Source organism: Podarcis liolepis (genome assembly GCF_965112155.1).
Source record: "Podarcis liolepis genome assembly, chromosome: W".
In the NCBI taxonomy this organism is placed as follows: Eukaryota; Metazoa; Chordata; class Lepidosauria; order Squamata; family Lacertidae; genus Podarcis; species Podarcis liolepis.
The window spans coordinates 21,737,248-21,760,223 of NC_139568.1; the positions used below are offsets into that span (position 1 = coordinate 21,737,248).

At 49.7% G+C, this 22,976-nt stretch overlaps 1 protein-coding gene and 1 long non-coding RNA gene across 10 annotated transcripts in view; one reads left to right on the top strand and one right to left on the bottom strand.

Moving 5' to 3' along the window:
* The window catches only part of LOC310697725, a 951,570-nt gene that overhangs the window by 357,990 nt on the left and 570,604 nt on the right, over window positions 1-22,976 (bottom strand). The window lies entirely within an intron of this gene.
* The window catches only part of LOC310697691 (P2R1A-PPP2R2A-interacting phosphatase regulator 1-like), a 456,471-nt gene continuing 454,813 nt past the window's right edge, over window positions 21,319-22,976 (top strand). For 5 of the 9 annotated variants that reach the window (XM_083484394.1, XM_083484388.1, XM_083484390.1 and 2 more), the window contains exon 1: window positions 21,319-21,637. In XM_083484394.1, the coding sequence (XP_083340520.1) occupies window positions 21,531-21,637 (107 nt within the window). In that variant the 5' untranslated portion in view covers window positions 21,319-21,530. The remainder of the gene's footprint in view (window positions 21,638-22,976) is intronic. The other 4 variants (XM_083484391.1, XM_083484392.1, XM_083484395.1 and 1 more) reach the window with 1 other exon arrangement.

Below are 22,976 nucleotides of genomic sequence, written 5' to 3' on the forward strand. Positions count from 1 at the left end.
GGAAGAGGAGGAAACAGAGGAAGAGGAAGAAACAAGGAATTGAAACTAGTCATAAACGTGACGTTCTACCCAAACTATGTCTTTAACCTTTTTAACTTGGAATGTTAACGGTCTAAATAAGAAATCAAAAAGAAATAAAGTAGAGAAAGTTTTGAGAAATAAAAAATGCGACGTGATCTGCTGCCAAGAAACCCATGTGGCCAAAAAACACAAACATATACTGATTAATAAAAAGCTGGGAATGGAGTTTATAAACTCAGGGGTGAATAAAAAGAGAGGGTTGGTCATCTATGCTAAAGAGAAACTGGAACCCAAAATAATATGTAAAGATGAGGAGGGGAGGATTTTAGGGATCCAAATCACCCACCAAGGGGAAAGGTTTAATGTGGTGTCGGTCTATGCCCCTAATTCAAACAAATCTGAGTTCTTCAAAAAATTAGAACAAACACTATTAGAATTAGAAAACTATAAACTAATTTTATTAGGTGACCTGAATGGAGTCCCTGAACCCGAAATAGATAGAAGCGAAAAGAGAAGGAAAGGGAAACAGGGGAAACTCCCCAAAACCTTCGAGGACCTTCAAGAAAATTTAGACCTATTTGATGTTTGGAGACACAAAAACCCAACAGGAAAACAGTTCACACATCTCTCCGGAGTACACCAGAGTTGGGGTAGAATAGACCAGATCTGGGTCTCCAGAGATCTCTTGTTAAGAGCAGGGAGATGTATAATAGAGCCCAGAACATTATCGGACCATAGCTCAATCCTGTTGGAAATAAAGAGTATCCCATCAGGTACATACCGATGGAGAATGAACGATTACTTAATGGAACAGGATGAGATTATTGGTAGGGCAAAGAACATCTTGAAGGAATACTTTGACCATAACCTGAATAAAGGAACTAAGATTAATGTGGTTTGGGATGCCAGCAAAGCAGTCCTCAGGGGTTTTCTGATTCAACAGAACAAATATAGAAAAACCTTGAGAGAGGCTAAGAAGGAAGAGCTAATCAAACAATTAAAAGAAGTAGAGGATAAATTAATAATAAAACCTGGCGATGAGAGCCTCAAGCAAATTTGTAAACTATTACAAACTCAATACTCATCACTGCTGAATCAGGAAATAGAGTGGGGAATAAAATCGATGAAACAAAGGTATTTTGAATCAGCAAATAAAACTGGTAAGCTGCTAGCTTGGCAATTGAGGAAAAAACAAAAACAAAAGGTGATTAACAAAATTAAATTTGAAGACCAATTAATAGAGGACCCCAGTGAGATCAAGGGGAAGTTCCTCCAATACTACGAAACCCTGTACAAGAAGAAAGAGGATGAGGATACAGTTGAGATAGGAAGGTATTTGGAGAGGAACGAAGGGGCGCAGCTATCAGACGAAGAAAAGACAATCCTAAATGAGCCGGTAACAATAGATGAGGTTAGGGATGCAATTAAGAAAATGAAACCCGGGAAGACCCCCGGCCCAGATGGCCTCTCGCAAAAATATTACAGAACTTTAGAGGAACACCTAATTCCGGTACTCCGTGATGTAATTAACAACATCCTCCTAGGAGGGGAAATACCCGACTCGTGGGGTGAGGCGTATATTACATTAATACCCAAAGCAGACTCAGATACACTTAATATAAAAAACTATAGACCAATTTCTTTGCTTAACATAGATTATAAGATTTTCGCAGGAATAATGGCACATAGATTAAAGAAATACCTCAATAGAGCGATCCATAAAGACCAAGCCGGATTCCTGCCCGGTAGACAAACAAAAGATAATGTAAGACATGTGGTCAATATAATCGAATACTTGGACCTTAAAATTGATATTCCGGCCGCCTTAATCTTTATAGATGCCGAAAAGGCCTTCGATAATGTATCTTGGCAATTTCTCATTAAATGTATGGAAAGGGTAGGAATAAGAGGGCCATTCCTAGAAGGCATCAGAGCGATCTACTCAAATCAAAGGGCGAAACTTATCATCAATAGTAATTTAACAGACTCATTCACGATTACAAAGGGCACAAGACAGGGTTGCCCATTATCACCTTTGTTATTTATTATGGTCCTGGAAGTCATACTGAATAAGATTAGAGGAACATCAGAAATAAGAGGGATTAAGGTAGGCAAAAAAGAATATAAAGTCAAAGCGTACGCTGATGACCTAGTAATATCAATAGAAGAACCGCTAGAAACAATAAACATAGTTATGGGCTTAATGGAGGAATTTGGGGAGCTATCGGGGTTTAGATTAAACAAAACAAAAACAAAAATGTTGGTAAAGAACCTAGACGAACAATTAAAGAACAAAATTGAGGTGGAATCTGGGATAAAAATAGCAAAAAAGGTTAAATATTTGGGTATTTGGGTCTCAACCAAAAATATAAATTTGGTGGAGGATAATTACAGCAGAATTTGGAAAGAATGTAAAAGAGACCTTGATAGTTGGAGCAGACTACACCTGTCGTGGGAGGGGAGAATGGCGGTCATTAAGATGAACATTCTTCCAAAAATGGTATTCTTATTTCAAAACATCCCAGTAATCAGGGGCACGACAATGTTTAAGGACTGGCAGAGGACCCTCTCTAGGTTCATCTGGCAGGGTAAAAGGGCCAGAATTAAATATAAGCTGCTTACTGATAAAAGAGATAGAGGTGGGTTTGCGGTCCCGAATCTACAACTATACTATGAGGCCGCGTGTCTGTGCTGGGTTAAGGAATGGATAGTCTTGGACAACACCGACCTGCTGGATTTAGAGGGTTTCAATGCTAGGTTTGGATGGCATGCCTACCTGTGGCAAGATAAGGGGAGAGTGCATAAAAGTTTTTCAAATCACATCATAAGAGGGGCATTGCTAGAGGTGTGGAATAGATGTAAGAATTTGGTTGAAAATGAAACTCCACTGTGGCTGTCACCCGTCGACATTTTAGGAATCAAGAAACTAAATATGGAAGGTAAAAGGTGGACATATGCCGACCTTTTGACAAGATCTGAGAGAGGATGGGAAATTAGACCTTATGATGAGTTAAAAGACAAACTATCGGGGTGGATGCATTTCCACCAAATTAATTTGTTATGGAACATACACAAGAAAGCCGGCATGCGCAAGAATAAGTCTAAATTCCAATTGGAAATAATAGAAGGGAAATCCAAACTCCTATCTAAAATGTACAACCAACTACTAGATTGGGATACCAAGGATGAGGAAATTAAAGAGGTCATGATTAAGTGGGCTATAGATCTAGGACACCCTTTAGATTATGAAAAATGGAAAAAACTATGGAATAAAGATATGAAATTTTCAGCTTGTGTTGGTATCCGAGAAAACATGGAAAAGATGATGTACCGCTGGTACATCACTCCAACAAAATTAGCTAAAATGTATAAATCCGGAGACAATGCCTGCTGGAAATGCAAAAAGAAAGAAGGAGACTTCTTCCATATGTGGTGGTCCTGCGACGAGGTAAAGGAGTTCTGGGGCGCGGTTTATGATGAATTAAAAAAGATCCTAAAGTACACCTTCCCAAAAATACCCGAGGCGTTCCTTCTGGGAATGGTGGGGAACGAGATCAATAAAGATGACCAAACTCTATTCCAGTATGCGACAGCCGCTGCTAGGATACTTCTAGCGCAGAATTGGAAAAAACTCAACACCCCAACAATTAAGGACTGGCAAAATAAGTTAACTGAATATATCGATTTGGCAATAATGACTCAGAGGATTAGGCAACAGAAAAATACTAAATTTATTAACGATTGGAACAAATTTTTTTCGTACATGGAGAAGATATCAGGAAATGTTAAAATAACAGTCGGTATAATATAAAAACCGTGAGGTAGAGCACACGGATTAACAAAAGATACTGCTGTATATAGTGTTGAGATAAAGGTCACGTCGTGGTGGTGGGAAGTTATGTAATATAAAAGATTGCATACTGATTTTTGTATTTTCTTTTTTTGCTTTGTTTTTGTTAATAATGGCATATGTGTTTTTAAATGTTGGATTATAATAAAAACTTTAAAAAAAAAAAATAAAAAAAAAAGAAAATCTCCTCAAAAGCAAAATACTTGGGTATTTGGATCACCCCCAAGAACATAAACTTATTTCAAGATAATTACACCAAAACTTGGTTAGAGATTAGAAAAAACTTTGCAACCTGGAGTAAACTAAAATTAACATTTCTGGGTAGGATTTCCATTATAAAGATGAATGTGCTTCCAAAATTAATCTTTTTATTTCAAATGATTCCAATACTGGGCGAAGCAGGTTGTCTCAAGATATAGTAAAGAAAAATTTCCAAATTCCTGTGGGAAGGGAAGAAACCTAGGATTAAACACCTGATCTTAATAGACATAAAAAAGAGAGGAGGCTTTTCTCTACCTGACCTAAAACTTTACTACGAGGCAGCCTGTTTCACCTGGCTAAAAGATTGGTGCACGTTGCAAGATCCGGACCTCCTGGACCTGGAAGGTTTTGACAACCGTTGGGGATGGCACGCCTACCTGATATATGGAAAAGCGAAAATCCATAAAAAATTTACCAACCATATAATAAGAAAGTCACTCTTTGCTGTATGGGAAAAATATAAAGACCTGATGGAGCCTAAAGTCCCGTGGTGGACTTCTCCAATAGAAGCCATAGCAGTAAAACGGAAAAATACCCAGGAAAGCTGGCCAACATATAAAACACATCTAAAAAATGAAGATAACCAAATAAAATTAAAAAACTTTGAGGAAATAAGAGAACACATCTCAAACTGGTTTAAATACCATCAGTTATTTGAAAAATTTAAATCTGACAAACAAAAGGAGTTCTCAACAGAAATTTCCTGATTCGAATCTGATCTTGTAAATTCTAATTTTTTTTAGAAAACTCTTTCCAAAACTTATTGACTCCTCCTTGACTGTACAGTCAAGGAGGAGGAGGAGATAACAGTGGCAATGGTGAGGTGGTCCCAGGATTTTGGCCATTCAATAACCATGGCCCAATGGGAAAATTTATGGAAGATCAATTGGAAATTCACAAATTGTTACACGATTAGAGAGAACTTTCAAAAAATGCAACATCTATGGTATCTAACACCATGGAAACTTTAAAAAATGTATAAAAATGTGTCAAGTAATTGTTGGAGATACGGGGACTCAGGAACATTCTACCATATGTGGTGGATATGTAGGAAAATACAGGTATTCTGTATTCTGTATGCAGAACTGCAAAAAATGCTAAAGATCTCTTTCAATAAAAAACCAGAGGCCTACCTCCTGGGAATAACAGATTTGGATATTCCACAAAAGAGGAAGGGTATATTTTTATATGTGACGGCAGCAGCAAGAGTTTTGATCGCAGCAAAATGGAAAAGTAATGAAATCCCCTCTATACAAGATTGGATTCAAAAGCTGACAGAATATGCCGAATTAGATGGTTTATCAGAAAAAATAAAGAATAAATCAAAACAGGAATTTGTTTCAAAATGGGAGGTTTTCAAAGAATATCTGAAAAATAAATATAGTTTAAATTCTGTCGCAGCATTCGAGGAACTTCAGTAATAGTTGCAAGGTAGATATAAGAAATTAGATTTATTAAGAATAAGTTTAACTATGATAAAAGTGTGTATTGGCAATAAGTAATATGAATTTGAAATATGGAATAGACGGGAGGTTGGGTCTTTAGTGTTAAGACCAATAGATGTTTTATTATTTGCTAAGAAAATTATGTGTTTATGGTTATTCTTGTGTGTAATTTTGTATTTGTGTTCTTTTTCTTTTTTCTTGTTGTATCAATAAACTTTATTTTTTTAAACTTTAAACTTTATTTTTTTAAACTTTTTTAAACTTTATTTTTTATTAGATGGCTTCCCGCAGGGTTAGGGTTGGGAATGAGGGATCGCCAAAGAAGAAGCATGTGTAACTCAGGCAAGTGCTTCTCTTTTTTTATGCTTTATTATGCTTAAACACCAACAAAAGAAAAAACCATGCATTGACGTCATCTGTTCCACAAAAGACAAAGTTAACAAAAAGCAGGTAGGTAGCTGTGTTGGTCTGACACAGTCGAGATATATATATATATATTGTCCAGTAGCACCTTAAAGACCAACTAAGTTTGTTCTTGGTATAAGCTTTCGTGTGCATGCACACTTAACAAACTTAGTTGGTCTCTAAGGTGCTACTGGACAATTTATTTATTATTTTATAGACTTTAACAAAAAGCAAATTCATATGTTCTTTTCCCCCCTCAATGATTTTTATTAGTTTTCTTTTCTCAAAACAAGTATCAAATATCATTACTAAACATACCTTTTCCCGCTCTATTGACTTCCCTCAACTACCATTTCTGGTATATTACATCCAATGATACATTCTGCTGTTTGAATGCAATATACTTCTTGTTCTCTGTAACTAAACTTGTAAATGCTCATTTAAATCCTGCCAGCGAGACCATTTCTTTTTGCTGTTTCTGCAAATATATCGTAAAAGGTTCCCATTCTTTTTCAAAGTCACTATTGCCCCTTTCACGCAACTTGTCCATTAACTTTGCTAACTCTGCATAGTTCGCCAACTTCTCCGGTCTTCCAATTTTGAGCTATTAAAATTCTTGCAGCTGTCGTAGAGTACATGAATAATGTCTTTTTTTTCTTTCGGCAGATCCTGTCCTAAAATACCTAACTGTAGATCTTCTTTCCTCCCCCCCCCCTTCCCATGCCTTATTGTCCATAATTGCATCGGTACATCAAAGACATATCTTCATTATTGCCCATCAATCAAACTTGTCGAAAATAAGAATCCAACAAAAGAATGTTTCCACATTGGAAAAGTGACCATGCTCCTTCTAGGACAAGATGGATTCCAAAACCAGTTGAATATGTGGAGTTGTTGGACAATTTGTCAGGGAAAAATGAAAAATAAACCAAAACGTGTGTTCATTTCTTTTTTTTCTTTTTTTAAAATAATTTTTATTAACAGGCCAATCACATCACATTATCCAAATCACATTAGTTCCAAATTATACAGCCAAATTTTAAATTTTGTTGGGGGTACCCATACATCAAGCTCCGCACAAGTCCAAAACTCCGAACGAGTCCAAACATCACTTATATTACTGCTTTAATTAGACAGTTCTATCCAGTTCAATCCAGATAGCCCTTTATTACTTTCTTTTCCTTCTTGTTGTTATCGTATATTCCTTTCTTTGCGATCTCTGATAATTTTCACAAGCAGATTAGCAGGCATCCTCTGTGTGGGTTTTGTACTCTTCAAAGATCATATCGCACAGGGACAGCCTCTGTTCAACGCTTCCATTAAAAAAAAAAAAACATCATCGGTCTGTCCTTTACTTTTCTCAGGCTTGCCAAATAAATCAAATGAGTCAGGAGGCTCTGTCAGGTCAAGCTTGCGTTCCGACATTCCTTGGGTCAGAGAGATGTTATTGTCGGCCATCTTCCAACGCGCCACCTGGTGGCCCCAAAACGTGTGTTCATTTCTAACTGGGAAGTAGTTAAAATATTTCTGAAAACTAATTGTTGCAGTCTAAACTCTGTTGTGACATTCGAATCACATCTGTAATAGTTATTACAGATAATAATAATAATAATAATAATAATAATAATAATAATAATGTTATGTTCTGAGTTGAATAGGATCCAAACTGCAGCAGTCTGATTGGTCCTAGAACAATAGGATTCAGAATGCAGCAGTCTGATTGGTCCAAGAACAATGCAGCAGTATGATTGGTTGGCAGGAACCACCCAATCATGCTCCAGATATAAGTGAATCCACAACCTGATTGGCTTACAGTAGAATTCCAGAATTAACCAATCATGTGCAGCCCATTGTGTAAATAATGTATATAAAGCAGATACTTTGAGGGGACTTTCATTCATTCCTCCTCACCACTATGAGCTGAATAAAGAGCATGAAATCACTTTGCGACTCTGTGTATATATCACTGGCGACGAAGGTGGGATCCCGCTGAGCTGACTGCCACACACAGCACCGCAGCACCGACACCTGCCGCACCGCTGCCTCGCACCGTGTATCCAGGCTTCAGCTCCGGGACACAAGGAACTCAGAATGGCAACCGACAGCAGCTTCTCGCCGTTCAACCCAGCATCTGGAGACTGGGAAGCGTACGTGTCAGAGCTGCTCTCAGATCCTAGCTCACAGAGGATCACGCTAGCCAGCGTTCACTTTATAAAAGTCTTTATTGAGTTACAGTTTCCATTTCCAAGCTGCTGCGTGCAGCTCTACGTCTTATAAGCTAGACCGGCGAAGCTCCGTCTGAGTCTCCGCCCCTTGTACACCAACCTAATACCCTAGCCTTACTCCACCTTTTCCGCCTGACCGTTCTCCTCTGGGTCCCTCTGCCCCCCGTGGTCTCTTCCTTCCTGGACTCTTCTGACGCTGACCCCCCGGACCCTCCTGTCTCCTTGCGTCGGGCTTTAGGACCTGGCTCCCTTTCCGGGCTGCTCACTGCGCCGCCTTCCGGTGCATTTGAACTTGGCGCGCGCGCCCAACCTTCCACTTTCCGCTTGACCGTTTCTTCGCTCTCCGATGGAGGTGTGGCCACTCCTGACTCATGCCCTCCCCCCTGCTGCGAGCTGCCAGAGCTCGATACCTGGCGCCTTTCCTCCCCACTGCGCTCTGTTGGTGACGCTGGCCCCGATTTCCAACTGCTGCCCTCTGAACCCTCTCTGGACCCTTCTTCCTGGGGTGTCCCCCTAAGCTCCCCCCTTGCTCTGGCCACTGGCGCTCCTTTCTGTGAATCTTCTGATTCACTGGACAGGCTCGGAGATCTCGGGTCGTCGTCGTCACTCATCTTTTCTTCGGACTCCTCCCCCTCGCTCTCTGTTTCCTCCCTTGCCCTCGCCTCTGCTCCTGAACCCCTGACATCCATCCCCCCCTTGAAGCCCCCCGTTCCCCCCTCCCCTCCTTCTGGTGCAGGAGCTGGGTGCTGCAGTGTCATGGGGACGAATGCCGGATACAGTTCGCTCCCCTTGGCGGGCCTCCAACTGAAGACTTCCGGTTCTTCCTCCCTGCGCTCGTCGACAACGGTCACCTCCGCTTCCATCTCTGTGCCTCCATGCTCGAACCCAAAATCCTCCCCGTACATGTCCACGTCCGTCTCCGCCTCAGTCGTTCCCGGGTCCGTCGCTCGACCTGGAACCTCCAGCCACTTCCTGCGCCACTGCTCCTCTGGTCGATCATCCCACCAATACGAGGGTTCTGAGGCAGATCCCGAGGGTGACCCCTCCGGGGAACGTGTGTCCAGTGTCGGTTCCTCGTCTGAGTCAAACCCGTGGAACATGCTGGCTGAAAGCGTCGGTGTGAAAAGCCAATCGTCGAAAAAGTCCGCTGGCATGGGTCTGTGTGGGAAGAGGGCATGAAACTCGTCTTTGAGCAGAGGTTCCTCCAAAGCGTAGCCCGGCACCCAGCTGTTGGCGCTGGCCGGGGTGCCCTCCTTGGCGAGAAGGTATTCAACTCCCTCCTCTCCCCATCTAGAGTCCAAAATCTCTGTGACCTCGTTGATGGGCTCCTCCTGTGGCACTCCCCCTTGCTCGGTTCCCTCTCGGAGCGGACTCGGTGCCGTTCCTGGTTCCTGAAATCTGTGAGGTGCCTTGTAGGGAGTGAGCACCGATCTGTGGAACCCCGGATGCATCCTGGAACCCTCCGGAAGCGTCAGCCTGAAGGCCACCGGGTTGACCTGCTCTTCGACTTGGTAGGGTCCTAGTTGTTTATGCCCTAGTTTCTTTTTCGCTAACGACCTGGCCGGCACTGCGTGGGCTGCCAACCAGACCCAGTCTCCCACATGGATCTCTTCGCCAACCCTCCTGTGTTTGTCCGCTTGCACCTTGTATGCGTGTTTAGCCAGCTCCAGGTGCCGCCGAAGCTGATCGTGGACCTCCTGCAACTCCAACGCGAACGCGTCCGCTGTCTGCGGCTCCCCCTCCCCCATTCTTTCCAGTCCCAGGAAGGTTCTGGGGTGCCTTCCGTTGTTGGCGAAGAACGGCGTCACCCCCGTTGACACGTGCTTCGTGTTGTTGTAGGCGAACTCGGCGAGAGGCAGGTAATCCACCCACGTCGCAGGCTGTTGATTCGCATAACATCTCAGGTACTGCTGCATGATGGCATTGACCCGCTCCGCTTGCCCGTTGGTCTGCGGGTGTCTCGCCGAAGCCAGGTTGATCTTGACGTTCAGGAAGCCCATCAGCTTCTGCCAGAAGTTCGAGATGAACTGCCGCCCCCGGTCAGACAGTATAGACCGCGGCAGACCGTGAACCTTGAACACGTGGTCTATGAACAGTTTGGCGGTTTGTTCCGCCGTGGCCACCTTCGCACACGGAATGAAATGCGCCATCTTGGAGAACAAGTCCACCACCACTAGCACTGCCGTCTTGCCCCTCGAGCTGGGCAGATCCGTGACAAAGTCCAGGGCCACTCTCTCCCAAGGTCCGAACGGGGTTTGCAGCGGTTCCAGCAGTCCCGTCGGCGGCCTGTGTACTGGTTTGGCCCTCTGGCAGGTGTCGCACCTCGCCACGTAGTCCGCGACTTCCCCTCTCATCCTGGGCCACCAGAAGTCTCTGGCAACTAATTCTATCGTCTTCTCTGTGCCAAAGTGCCCGGCAGTGGGCGCGTCGTGCAACTGCTGCAGTACCTTGGCGCGAAGATCGTCCCCCGGCACGTAGATGGCCCCTTTACGGAGGAGTAATCCATCGCGAACCTGGAACTCGCCGGTCGCCGCCGTGCCTCTGTGCGCCTCTGCCATCTTGGCTCACGCGAAGGAGTCATCCTGCAACGCACGTCGTACCGCCTCCAAGTCAACAGTCGCCGAAGCGCATGCCCACGCTGTCGGTGCGAAGATGTGCATGGCCGCCGCTGGCGTCGCCTCCTCGAGGTATTGCGGTTTACGGGAGAGGGCGTCCGCCATGATGTTGGTGTCCCCCGGGACATACTCTATACGGAAGTCGAAGTCCGCAAAGAACTCTGCCCAACGTATCTGCCTCTGGTTCAGGAACTGCGCCGTGCGCCAGTGCTCCAGATTCTTGTGGTCCGTGCGGACCTGCACTGTGTGCTTGGCTCCGATGAGGAAGTGCCTCCACGCCTTGAAGGCTGCATGAATGGCCAACAACTCCCTGTCCCAGATGGTGTAGTTCTGTTCTGACTTGGTGAGCTTCCTGGAGTAGAACGCTCCCGGTCTCCAAGCCCCCTGCGGGTCTTGCTGCAACAAAACTGCTCCCACGGCTCTGTCCGAAGCGTCCGTCTCCACCCTCATCAGTCTGCTGGGGTTGACGTGTAGTAACTGCTCCTCCGACGCGAAGAGACGCTTGAGTGCCTGAAAGGACTGCTCCGCCTGCTCCGTCCAGATGAACTTCTTTTTCTTGGAGCTGAGCGTGTCTGTGATGGCCGCCGTCTGCATCACAAACCCCTTGATAAACTTGCGATAGAAGTTCGCAAAGCCGACAAACCGCTGGACCTCCTTCCGGCTGCGCGGACTTTTCCAATCCAAAACCGCTCGAACCTTGGCACTGTCCATGGCGAGCCCCTTGTCGGACAACCTGTAGCCCAGGAAGTCCACCTCCGACACGTCGAACTGGCATTTTTCCAGCTTGGCGTAGAGCCTATGCTGCCGCAGTCTGCTCAGCACTTCCTTGACGTCTCTGTCGTGATCCTGCTGCGATTCAGAAAAGATGAGTATGTCATCCAGGAAACAGACACACTTCTTGTAGAGGAGCCCCGCCAACACGTGGTGCATGAAAGCTTGAAAACAGTGGGAGCCATTTTGCAATCCAAAAGGCATAACTCTGTATTCGTAGGTGCCCAGGGGCGTGAACATGGCTGTCTTCCACTCATCGTCTTCCCGCATGCGAATGAGGTTGTATGCCCCTCGCAGGTCCAACTTGGTGAAGACGCGTCCTTTGCGCACCGTCGCGAGGAGGTCGTCGATCCTGGGCATGGGGAAGTCCGATGGCTTGGTCACAGCGTTCAAGGTCCGATAGTCCACTATGAGCCTTTTTGGGGCGTGTCTTTCTTCTTGACAAAGAATACAGGACTGCCCCCCACTGCCTTGGACTCTCGGATGAAACCGCGCTCCAAATTGTGATCTATGAACTCTTTGAGTTCCTGTAGTTCGTCCTCAGACATGGAATACAGCTGCCCTTTTGGCAACGCCGCCCCTGGCAGGAGGTCAATCTTGCAGTCGTATGGTCTGTGGGGGGGTAGCTTGTCCGCCTCCTTCTCGCAGAAAACCTCCAAAAATTCTGCGTACTTGTGGGGAACTGCTTGCAGCGTCCCTAGCTGCAGCTGTGACTCCTCTTCCTCCCCTTCCTGCCGGGGCAGGATGCAGTGTTCAGCACAATAGGAAGAGCCGAAGGTCAGCTGCCTCTGGTACCAAGCCAGCGTCGGGCTGTGCTTGTCCAGCCAACTCATGCCCAATACAATAGGCGTGTCCGAAAGTTGAGTGACATTGAAGCTAATAACTTCCCTGTGATTCCCAAGTCGCATCACCATTGGTGGCGTTTGCTTCATCACTTGCCCCCCTAGCAGCTCCCTGCCATCTACCGTGACGACCTGCAGGGGCAGTGTGGCAGGCAGCAGCTGTATAGCGTGCCGGTCGACAAAGTCTTGCCCTATAAAGTCCGCATTGCTTCCTGAGTCAATGGTGATTGGCACGTCCATGGTGAGTCCATTGGGTAGCTGGAGCGATGCGGTGAGCCTCACCACTGGTTTGGGTGGGAGGGGGTCTGTCGGCTGCAAAATCTCTGGGGACTGCTTCACTGACACGTCTGGCTGGGCCCCAGTGCCTCTCTCTCCAGCCAGACTCCGTCGTTTCCCTGCTGTGGTTCCCCTTGCTGAGTTGCTGCAGTTACCATTGCTGAGGCTGCAGTGTGCTTGTGGAGCCTCTGGGGACACTCTTTCGCCATGTGCTGGGGATCTTCGCAGATGTAACACTTCCGGTTCCCTCTAGGAGGCTTCGCTTTCGCTGCTCCCGGTGCTGGGGCTCTGTTTGTTGACTGAGCCCTTGCACCTCCAATCTCCATAGGTTCCGCTCCTCCTCCTGGCGGAGGTGTGGATTGCGCACGCGCTGCTTCTCTGGGAACGAAGGAGTAGCCTCTGGCTGGTTCGCGCCCTCCACGCCCTTCGTCCCTGCTCCATGGACGTTCTTCCAGACGCACCCCAACCGCCAGCGCCCTCTGAACGATCTCCTGCGTGCTCCGGGGTCTCTCCCCCCTCGCAATTTCGTCTTTAACCGCTCCGTTCAATCCTTCCCAAAAGAGGTCTCTGACTGGAGCCGAATCTCTGTCCCATTCCAGGGCACTGACCAATGCAAAAAAGCGGGCATGATACTGTCTTACACTGGCCCTCCCTTGCTTCAGTCCATGTACCTCCTTCCGGGCAAGATCCACGTCTATGCTTGATAAAAAGCACCCATCCATCGCTTTAATAAAGGCATCCGCATTCTGGAGCGCTGGATCCTTATCTCTCCACAAATTGCGCAGCCATGCTTTAGCATCTCCATGCAAATGGGACATGATAAACCCCACCTTCTCTTGCTCATCTCTAAAGTCCTTGTCCAGCAGTTGCAGTGCACACTTTATATCTGCTCTAAAGTTGGGGTACTGTTGTAAATTCCCATCGAAGTGAGAGACTAGACCGCCTGTTCGTCTCCCCAACCCAATCCCCTCCGGTCTGGGTGTCAGTTGCCCTTGCTTCGCAAGCATTTCCAACCTGACCTGGAGATCTCTGTAGGCGGCAGCTGTTTCCTCCTCTCTCTTCCTGGATGCAAGTATCTCGGCATTCAGTTGTGTCACTGCTTCTCTGAGATCCGCTATCTGCTGTTCAGCCGTCATCTTGTCTGCCGTTCGTGAGCTCGCTAGTAGGCACCAGCCTTCTCTCCTCTCCGCGAGGCTTTAGATGCCCACAACGTTGAGACGGAGCTTACTGTCAGAGCTGCTCTCAGATCCTAGCTCACAGAGGATCACGCTAGCCAGCGTTCACTTTATAAAAGTCTTTATTGAGTTACAGTTTCCATTTCCAAGCTGCTGCGTGCAGCTCTACGTCTTATAAGCTAGACCGGCGAAGCTCCGTCTGAGTCTCCGCCCCTTGTACACCAACTTAATACCCTAGCCTTACTCCACCTTTTCCGCCTGACCGTTCTCCTCTGGGTCCCTCTGCCCCCCGTGGTCTCTTCCTTCCTGGACTCTTCTGACGCTGACCCCCCGGACCCTCCTGTCTCCTTGCGTCGGGCTTTAGGACCTGGCTCCCTTTCCGGGCTGCTCACTGCGCCGCCTTCCGGTGCATTTGAACTTGGCGCGCGCGCCCAACCTTCCACTTTCCGCTTGACCGTTTCTTCGCTCTCCGATGGAGGTGTGGCCACTCCTGACTCATGCCCTCCCCCCTGCTGCGAGCTGCCAGAGCTCGATACCTGGCGCCTTTCCTCCCCACTGCGCTCTGTTGGTGACGCTGGCCCCGATTTCCAACTGCTGCCCTCTGAACCCTCTCTGGACCCTTCTTCCTGGGGTGTCCCCCTAAGCTCCCCCCTTGCTCTGGCCACTGGCGCTCCTTTCTGTGAATCTTCTGATTCACTGGACAGGCTCGGAGATCTCGGGTCATCGTCGTCACTCATCTTTTCTTCGGACTCCTCCCCCTCGCTCTCTGTTTCCTCCCTTGCCCTCGCCTCTGCTCCTGAACCCCTGACAGTACGCCTCCCGTTTCACCTTCCTTCTAGAAGCCAAAGGGGTCACCGATGAAGAAGACGCCAAGAAGAGGGCGATATTATTCAGCACCTGCGGAGAGGAGACATTTGAAATCGCCCGGGCTCTCCTTGCACCTGAAGACGTCGCTACTGTTCCATACAAAACAATAATGGAACAGCTGAAGGGGCACTTTTCGCCGCAGCCCTCAGCGGTGGCTCATCGAAATGCCTTCTACGCAAAGCGGCAAGCCCCTGGGGAAACCATAACTGGGTTTGTGACCTCTCTCCGCCAAGCTGCCCGGTTTTGCAACTTCTCAGAGCTGGAGAACATGCTTCGTGACCGCCTCGTCGGTGGCCTGAAGGATGAGAAGCTGCAACGACGCCTCTACGCCAAGAAGGACCTAACGTTCCAGGTCGCTCTGGAGGAGGCCCTGGCAACGGAAGCTGCCAAGAGGTCGACGCAAGAGGCACGGCCGAGCCTGCCACCCCAACCGAGGGTCCACCATGAAGACCTCACCGACGACTCAGGATCTGACAGGGAGGAGGTGCACCGAGTACAGCAGCGCACTCAAGCAGCCCACATACCACAGCTGCCTCGACGAGAAGGAGGGAACTGCGCAAGCTGCGGGGAAAGTCACGAGAGGAGGACCTGCCGTTTCCGCAACGCAGAGTGCAGGCAGTGCAGAAAATTGGGACACATCGCCCGGGTGTGTCGAGCTCGGCCCACCCGATGCCAGGCATCAGATGACCAATCCAAGAGCCCCAGGTTCCGGGGCCCAACGCACCAAGGCAACTCTACGGAGCTCATGGACTTCCAGGTATACCAGTTGCCCCACCCCAACGTAGAGAAAATTTATGTAGAGGTACAGATAGAGGGGGCCCCATGCCGCATGGAGCTTGACACGGGTTCAACTCTATCCATAATCTCGGCAAGGACCTTAAGGAAACTGTGTCCTACTGGGGGTCCCAAACTCAGGCCGGCCCCATTCACCCTCCGGGACTTCCAGAAACGTAAGGTCCCCACAATGGGGGTGGGGACCTTCAGGGTGCAATACCGAGGGCGGACGCGGCAACTGGACTTGCTCGTGGTCAAGGGCCCCTACATTAGCTTACTGGGATTGTCATGGTTTGGACCACTGGGGCTAGCCATCACTGGGGTGAACCACACTACCTTACAAGTGGACGTGGATGCCATCTGCAAGGAATTTCCAGGGGTTTTCGATGGGAAATTGGGACAGTATACGGGCCCCCCCATTGCTCTACAGCTTGACCCCGCAGTGCGACCGGTCAGGCTCAAGGCCCGTCGGGTCCCATTCGCCCTGAAACCCCGTATAGACGAGGAATTGGACCGGCTCGTGGAGCAAGGCGTGCTGGAGCCGGTGCCTAATGCCCCCTGGGAAACCCCAATCGTCACACCCGTCAAGCCTAATGGTTCGGTCCGCATCTGCGCAGACTACAAATGTACCATAAACAAGGCCCTCACGGCCCATGCATACCCAGTGCCAGTGGTCAGCCATGTCCTTGCCACCCTGGCTGGGTCGAAAATTTTTGGCAAGCTGGACTTGGCCCAAGCATATCAACAGCTGCCAGTAGATGAGGCCACAGCAGAGGCACAGACAATTGTGACGCACAGAGGAGCGTTCAGGGTAAAGCGGCTGCAATTCGGTGTCAGTGTGGCACCAGGCATATTCCAGAATCTAATGGACTCGCTCCTTAAAGGGATTCCTGGTGTCACCCCCTTCTTCGATGATGTGTTGATTGCCGGGCCCACACCAGAGGAGTTTGAGGACCGCCTCTGCACCGTTCTGCACTGTTTCCAGACGGCGGGTCTCAAGGTGAAGCGGGAAAAATGTCTACTAGGAGTGCCTCAGGTGGACTTTCTGGGATTTATGGTGGACGCAGAAGGGGTCCACCCGACTGGGGACAAGGTACGGGCCATTTGTGATGCCCCAGCGCCCAAGAGCAAGACTGAACTTCAGGCCTTCTTGGGACTATTGAACTTTTACCATTCCTTCCTTCCCCACAAGGCGGCGGTAGCAGAGCCCCTACACAGACTCCTGGACAAGCAGGCCCCTTGGGTGTGGGGCCAGCGCCAGGAGACTGCATTCCAGGCAGTCAAGGACTTGCTTGTCTCAAACTCGGTCTTGGCACACTTCGACGAGAGGCTGCCGGTGGTGCTAGCATGCGATGCCTCGCCCTATGACATTGGCGCTGTCCTGGGACACCAACTCCCGGATGGAAGAGAGGTACCGGTGGCATACTTTTCCCAGACACTCAACGCAACCGAGCGGAACTACTCGCAAATCGACAAGGAGGGTCTGGCAATCGTGAAGGGAGTAAAAAAATTCCATGATTTCTTGTACGGGCGGCCCTTCACCGTGGTGACTGACCACAAGCCGTTGCTTGGCTTGTTTGCCCCTGAAAAGCAGACCCCCCAAGTGCTGTCTCCTCGCGTCCTCAGGTGGTCAATTTTCCTTGCCAGCTACCAGTATGCACTGATTCACCGCCCGGGGAAGGCGATGGGCCATGCGGACGCCCTCAGCAGGCTACCACTACCGGAAACAGGCCCCGACCCAGCACCTGCACAAGAGGTTATGAGCCTGGAGCTGCTTCCCGACCGCCCCATTCAGGCACAAGAAGTTGCACACCATTCCAAGAAAGATAGGGTCATCTCCTGGGTCCTGGACTGGGTGTGGAGGGGATGGCCCAGCAGCAGCCCTGGGCCAGAATTCGCTGGCTACACAACCCGCAAACATGAACTGTCGGCCCACAAGGGGTGCCTGTTATGGGGAAGCAGGGTCGTTGTTCCCCAGCCCCTCCGCAAAAGGGTCCTCACAGCCCTACACGAGACACACCCAGGGGTAGTAAGAATGAAGGCCCTTGCCAGGAGTTATGTGTGGTGGCCAGGGATCGACGGAGAGATAGAGGCCTGGGTCAAACACTGCCAGGCCTGCCAAGAATCCCGCCCTGATCCCCCAAGGGCCCCAGTCCAGTCCTGGGAGTCCGCCCAAGCACCATGGTCACGCCTGCATGTGGACTTCGCTGGCCCCTTTCAGGGAAAAACATTCTTCATAGTGGTGGACTCCTACACCAAATGGCTGGAAGTCGCACTGGTACCGTCCACTTCTACATCCGCAGCCATCCGGGTACTACGCAGGCTGTTTGCAACCCACGGGCTCCCTGACACTCTTGTCTCAGACAACGGGACTGCATTTACGTCAGAAGAATTCCAAACCTTCACAGCGCAGAATGCCATCCGCCACATCCGTTCAGCGCCATTCCACCCTGCCACCAATGGGCAAGCAGAACGCATGGTGCGGACACCCTTCGCCGCATGACGCAAGGGGATTGGGAGTACCGCCTTGCCACATTCCTCCTAGCACAGCACAGCACCCCCAGCTCAACAACTGGCCGGAGCCCCGCTGAACTACTAATGGGTCGGCGCCTTGCAATCAGATTGGACCGCCTTCACCCCGATAGAGCTCAGGATGAGGTAGTGGTGGGGGAAGGCAGGAACCCCCGGACCTTTGAGGCCCAGGACACAGTGTATGCAAAGAATTTTGGGGCAGGCCCAGCATGGGTACCCGCCACAGTCACCAGGGTCACTGGCCCCGTGTCGTACGAGGTGCTAACGGATGGGGGGCAATGCTGGCGCCGCAACTGCGACCAGATATGGCGACGATTCCCAGGAGAAAACCAGGAGGAGGAAAGGTCAGAGGAGTCCCAAGGGAACAGTGGGGCAGTGAGGCCCATAGACCAGGAGGGGCCAGCAGGAGAGGCAGAATCAGTAAATACAGAGAGGACCCGCGAGGCCGAAAGGACACCGGAACCAGAACCACGACTGAGCGAGCCGGTTGCGCCAGACCAAACAGGCCCATCACAGCCAGCATCCTTGGAACACAAGCCAGAACCTGAACCCCGGACCAGGCAACACCACAGGCCGCAACGCACACGTAGGCCGCCGGCGTACCTCAAGGACTATGAATGCGACCTCCCGGGCAGGACTGGAACTTAGAGGGGAGGGGTGTTATGTACTGAGTTGAATAGGATCCAAACTGCAGCAGTCTGATTGGTCCTAGAACAATAGGATTCAGAATGCAGCAGTCTGATTGGTCCAAGAACAATGCAGCAGTATGATTGGTTGGCAGGAACCACCCAATCATGCTCCAGATACAGTGGTGCCTCGCAAGACGAAATTAATTCGTTCCGCAAGTTTTTTCTTCTTGCGAGTTTTTCGTCTTGCGAAGCACGGTTTCCCATAGGAATGCATTGAAAATCAATTAATGCGTTCCTAGGGAAACCGCTTGCCAGGCTGGCGGTGCGGAGAAGGGCTTTTCTCCGCACCGCAAGCCTTCAGGACAGGTACGGGAACAGAGGGGAAGGCGCGCAGCGCTTTCCCTCTGTTCCCGGGGCTTGCGTGGGAGGAGGGTTTTTCCTCCCCACCGCCAACATTCAGAACAGCATTCTGAATGTTGGCGGTGGGAAGGAAAACCCTCCTCCCACCCCAAGTCTTCAAGAAAGCCATCCGATGCCCGGCGGCGGGAGGAGACGTCCCCCCCCCCCGCCGGGCATCGGAGCTTCGGTCCGATGCCCGGCGGCGGGAGGAGACGTTCCCCCCCGCCGGGCATCGGAGCTTCGGTCCGATGCCCGGCGGCGGGAGGAGACCTTCCCCCCCCGCCGGGCATCGGAGCTTCGTTCCGATGCCCGGCGGCGGGAGGAGACGTCCCCCCCCGCCGGGCATCGGAGCTTCGTTCCGATGCCCGGCGGCGGGAGGAGACCTCCCCCCCCCCCCGCCGGGCATCGGAGCTTCGTTCCGATGCCCGGCGGCGGGAGGAGACGTTCCCCCCCCGCCGGGCATCGGAGCTTCGTTCCGATGCCCGGCGGCGGGAGGAGACGTCCGCCCCCGCCGGGCATCGGAGCTTCGCTTCCCGCTGCCCCCGGACCTCTTTTGAAGCAAGGGGCTGCAGGGAGATAGCAATCTCCCTGCAGCCCCTTGCTGCAAAAGAGAAGACCCGCTGTCCCCGGGGCAAGCTTCGTTTTGCGAAGCAAGCCCATAGGGAAATTCGTCTTGCGAGGCAACTCGAAAACGAAAAAACCTTTCGTTTTGCGAGTTTTTCGTCTCGCGAGGCGTTCGTCTTGCGGGGTACCACTGTATAAGTGAATCCACAACCTGATTGGCTTACAGTAGAATTCCAGAATTAACCAATCATGTGCAGCCCATTGTGTAAATAATGTATATAAAGCAGATACTTTGAGGGGACTTTCATTCATTCCTCCTCACCACTATGAGCTGAATAAAGAGCATGAAATCACTTTGCGACTCTGAGTATATTTCAAATAATAATAATAATAATAATAATAATAACAACAACAACTATAAAATAATAGTGACCTCTGCTGCAGAGTATCTGACAAATGGTCCCCACTGACAAAGTGTGTATTGCACACGAAAGCTCATACCTTGAAAGCTTATATTTAGTTGATCTTTAAGGTGCCACTGGAATTATTTTAAAATATTTTTTCATTTTTCATCTTGTTATTTATTATATCTATAAAAGTTGGTAGTAAGACTCGAGGACACAGATAATTGAATATTTATTTATACTTTTGGCTTTGATAACAATCTGACAAGTTTTGGCAATCAAACTAATAATGAACATGTGAAATATGGAGTGGATGGGAAGTTATATGTAAAGTAAGAAGATATTTATTTTATTATATTAGATTTTTTTCTTTTAGTTGATTTGCTTTATAATTTTGTATTAATGGGTGATGAAGAATCTTTTCCTGTTTTTTTTAAAGAATATAAATCTTAGAAAGATTCCCCCCAAAGCATTTTATTTTAAAAATCCGAATTATTTATTTTTTTAAAATCCGATAAAAAAAATAAAATAAGATCCGATTTAAATAAAATAAACCCATTTTTTATTTTTTCAAAAAATGATCATTAATGTTTATCCACCCTGATTATACATTTTTATTTGCTGCAAGTCACTTGGAGACCTTCAGGTGACAAACGACTAATAATAATACCTTGAAAAATCAAAGGCACGGGCAAAAGAGCGAACGAGGACTCGAACTCGCAGCCCTGAAAAGGAATCATGACGCTTCTTCCAGCGGCCCCGGCCTCCCACCGCAGAAGCCACTTTCTGGATTGGCCCGTTGTCTAGGGATGTCAAAATAGAGCAGCAAATCACTCTGCGGTAAAGCGCTTGCCCCGCCCTCAATGGGCGGAGCGGCAAGGGAGAGCCGCGGTAACGAAATCATGAGGCTCGCCTTCCCCCCGCCCAGGCTTTTTCCCTTTTGCCCCGCCCTCTATTCGGTTGAGCATGCGCAATCGTCGTCGGGAGCAGCTCCGGCCGGATGCACGCACGCGAGGGAGGCCGACATGCGCAGGAGCAGCGGGACGCATGCGTGAAGGGGCGGTCCGCTTCTCTCCCAGCAGCCAGGCGATTCAACAGTCCGCGCATGCGCATCGCCTACCGGCTTGCCAGCCTCCAATGCCGTGCTTCGGCGAGACGCACGCACGCGCAGAGGCAGACGTGCGCATGCGTGAAGGGCCTGCCCGCCGTTTCCCTTCCTTTCGCCCAGCAGCCGGGCGATCCAGCTGTCAGCGCATGCGCAACGCCTACCGGCTGGCCAGCCTCCGCCTGAGGAGACGCTCCGACGCCGCTCCTGAGGCGAAGCTGAGGCGGCGGCGACGACGGGCTGGAGGAGGAGCCTCCTCCGCCGGGCAAGTTCTTCGCGGGCACTGCCATGCTTCTCCCGTCACAGCTGGGAGGCCGGGCCTGAGGAGCAGCAGCCGAGGCCGCCCTCAGTGAGCAGGCCCGCCGCCGCCATGGCCCAGGTCGAGAAGATGGAGTTGGACCTGGAGCTGCCGCCGGCCGGGAGTGAGGGGGGCGGCCTGAGGCGCTTCAATAGTGCCCCACTCATCCACGGGCTCAGGTGAGGCACGGGCCCTCCCGCTGCTCGGGGATTACAACTCCCATCATTCCTACCGCACGGGACCGGTGGTCAGGGATGATGGGAATCGTAGTTCTCGAACAGCTGGAGAGCCGAGGTTGCGTCTAGTTCAACCGGTATCCCAAGAAATGGGGCACTGCGCCAGGAAGGCAGGGGGCGCCTTCTCCTCTTGCGCCTGGCCATTCGCAGGAGGAGGAATAATAATAATGATGATAATAATAATAATAATAATAATAATAATAATGTATCCCGCCCCCCCTAGCCGAGGCCGGGCTCAGAGTGTCTAACATCATAAAAACAACACAATGTGCATAAAAACACATCAATCTTAAATCTAAAATCTTAAAATTAATTCAGACAAGTTAAAATTTGGGCAGGTGGTGATTATCAGGTTGGAATTGAGAGTGGTTAATACTTAACAAGACCAACTGTTTCCACTGTTTAAAATAATAGTTATTATTTCAAAAAGGGCATTGGGGTCGGTAGGAACAGAAAGGAGGCATCACCCCCCCCCCGAGGTGCTGTCACCATTTTGGCCCTCCAGCTTCTTTGGGACTGCAATTCCCATCATCCCTGACCGCTGGTCCTGTGAGCTAGGGGTGATGGGAGTTGTAGTCCCAAAGACGGCTGGAGGGCCAAGTTTGGCCATGCCTTCTCGAAATGAATGGGCGCCCAGAGACTCGAGCAGACCAAGATCCCTCGTGTGCGATGAAGCCGAACTTGGGGTTGGTGTGGGTATTATGAGACGTATAGGATGCCCAACTACTGTGCTTACAGACCCAGAGCAGAAATGTGAATATTGTTTATAGGCACCTTGCTTGTATATATCCCGTATCTTTCGCTCTATAGGACACACTTTTTCCCCTCCAAAAATTGAGGGGAAATGTGTGTGCGTCCTATGGAGCGAATGCAGGCTCCTTGGCTTCAGCGATAGCAATACTAAGCCTTCGAAGTGCAGAGGGAGCGTTCCCTCCACGCTCCGGAGGCTTCGCGTTGCTTTCGCTGAAGCCTGGAGAGCGAGAGGCGTCGGTGGGCACCGACCCCTCTCGCTCTCCAGGCTTCAGAGATAGCCGCCTGAAGGCCTTCGGAGCGCAGCGCAAGTTCCCGCTGCGTTCTGGAGACTTCAGGTTCCTTTCGCTGAAGCCAGGAGAGTCTTGCTCTCCCGGCTTCAGCAAAAGGAACCCGCAGCCTGAGGAGCGCAGTGGGAACTTGCGCTGTGCTCGGAAGGCTTCAGGGATAGCCGTGCGCAGTCCCTTTGGCAGGGAGAGGCTGCGCGGGGCTAAAGAGGAAGCCAAAACCGAGCGGGATCTATTCCGCTCGC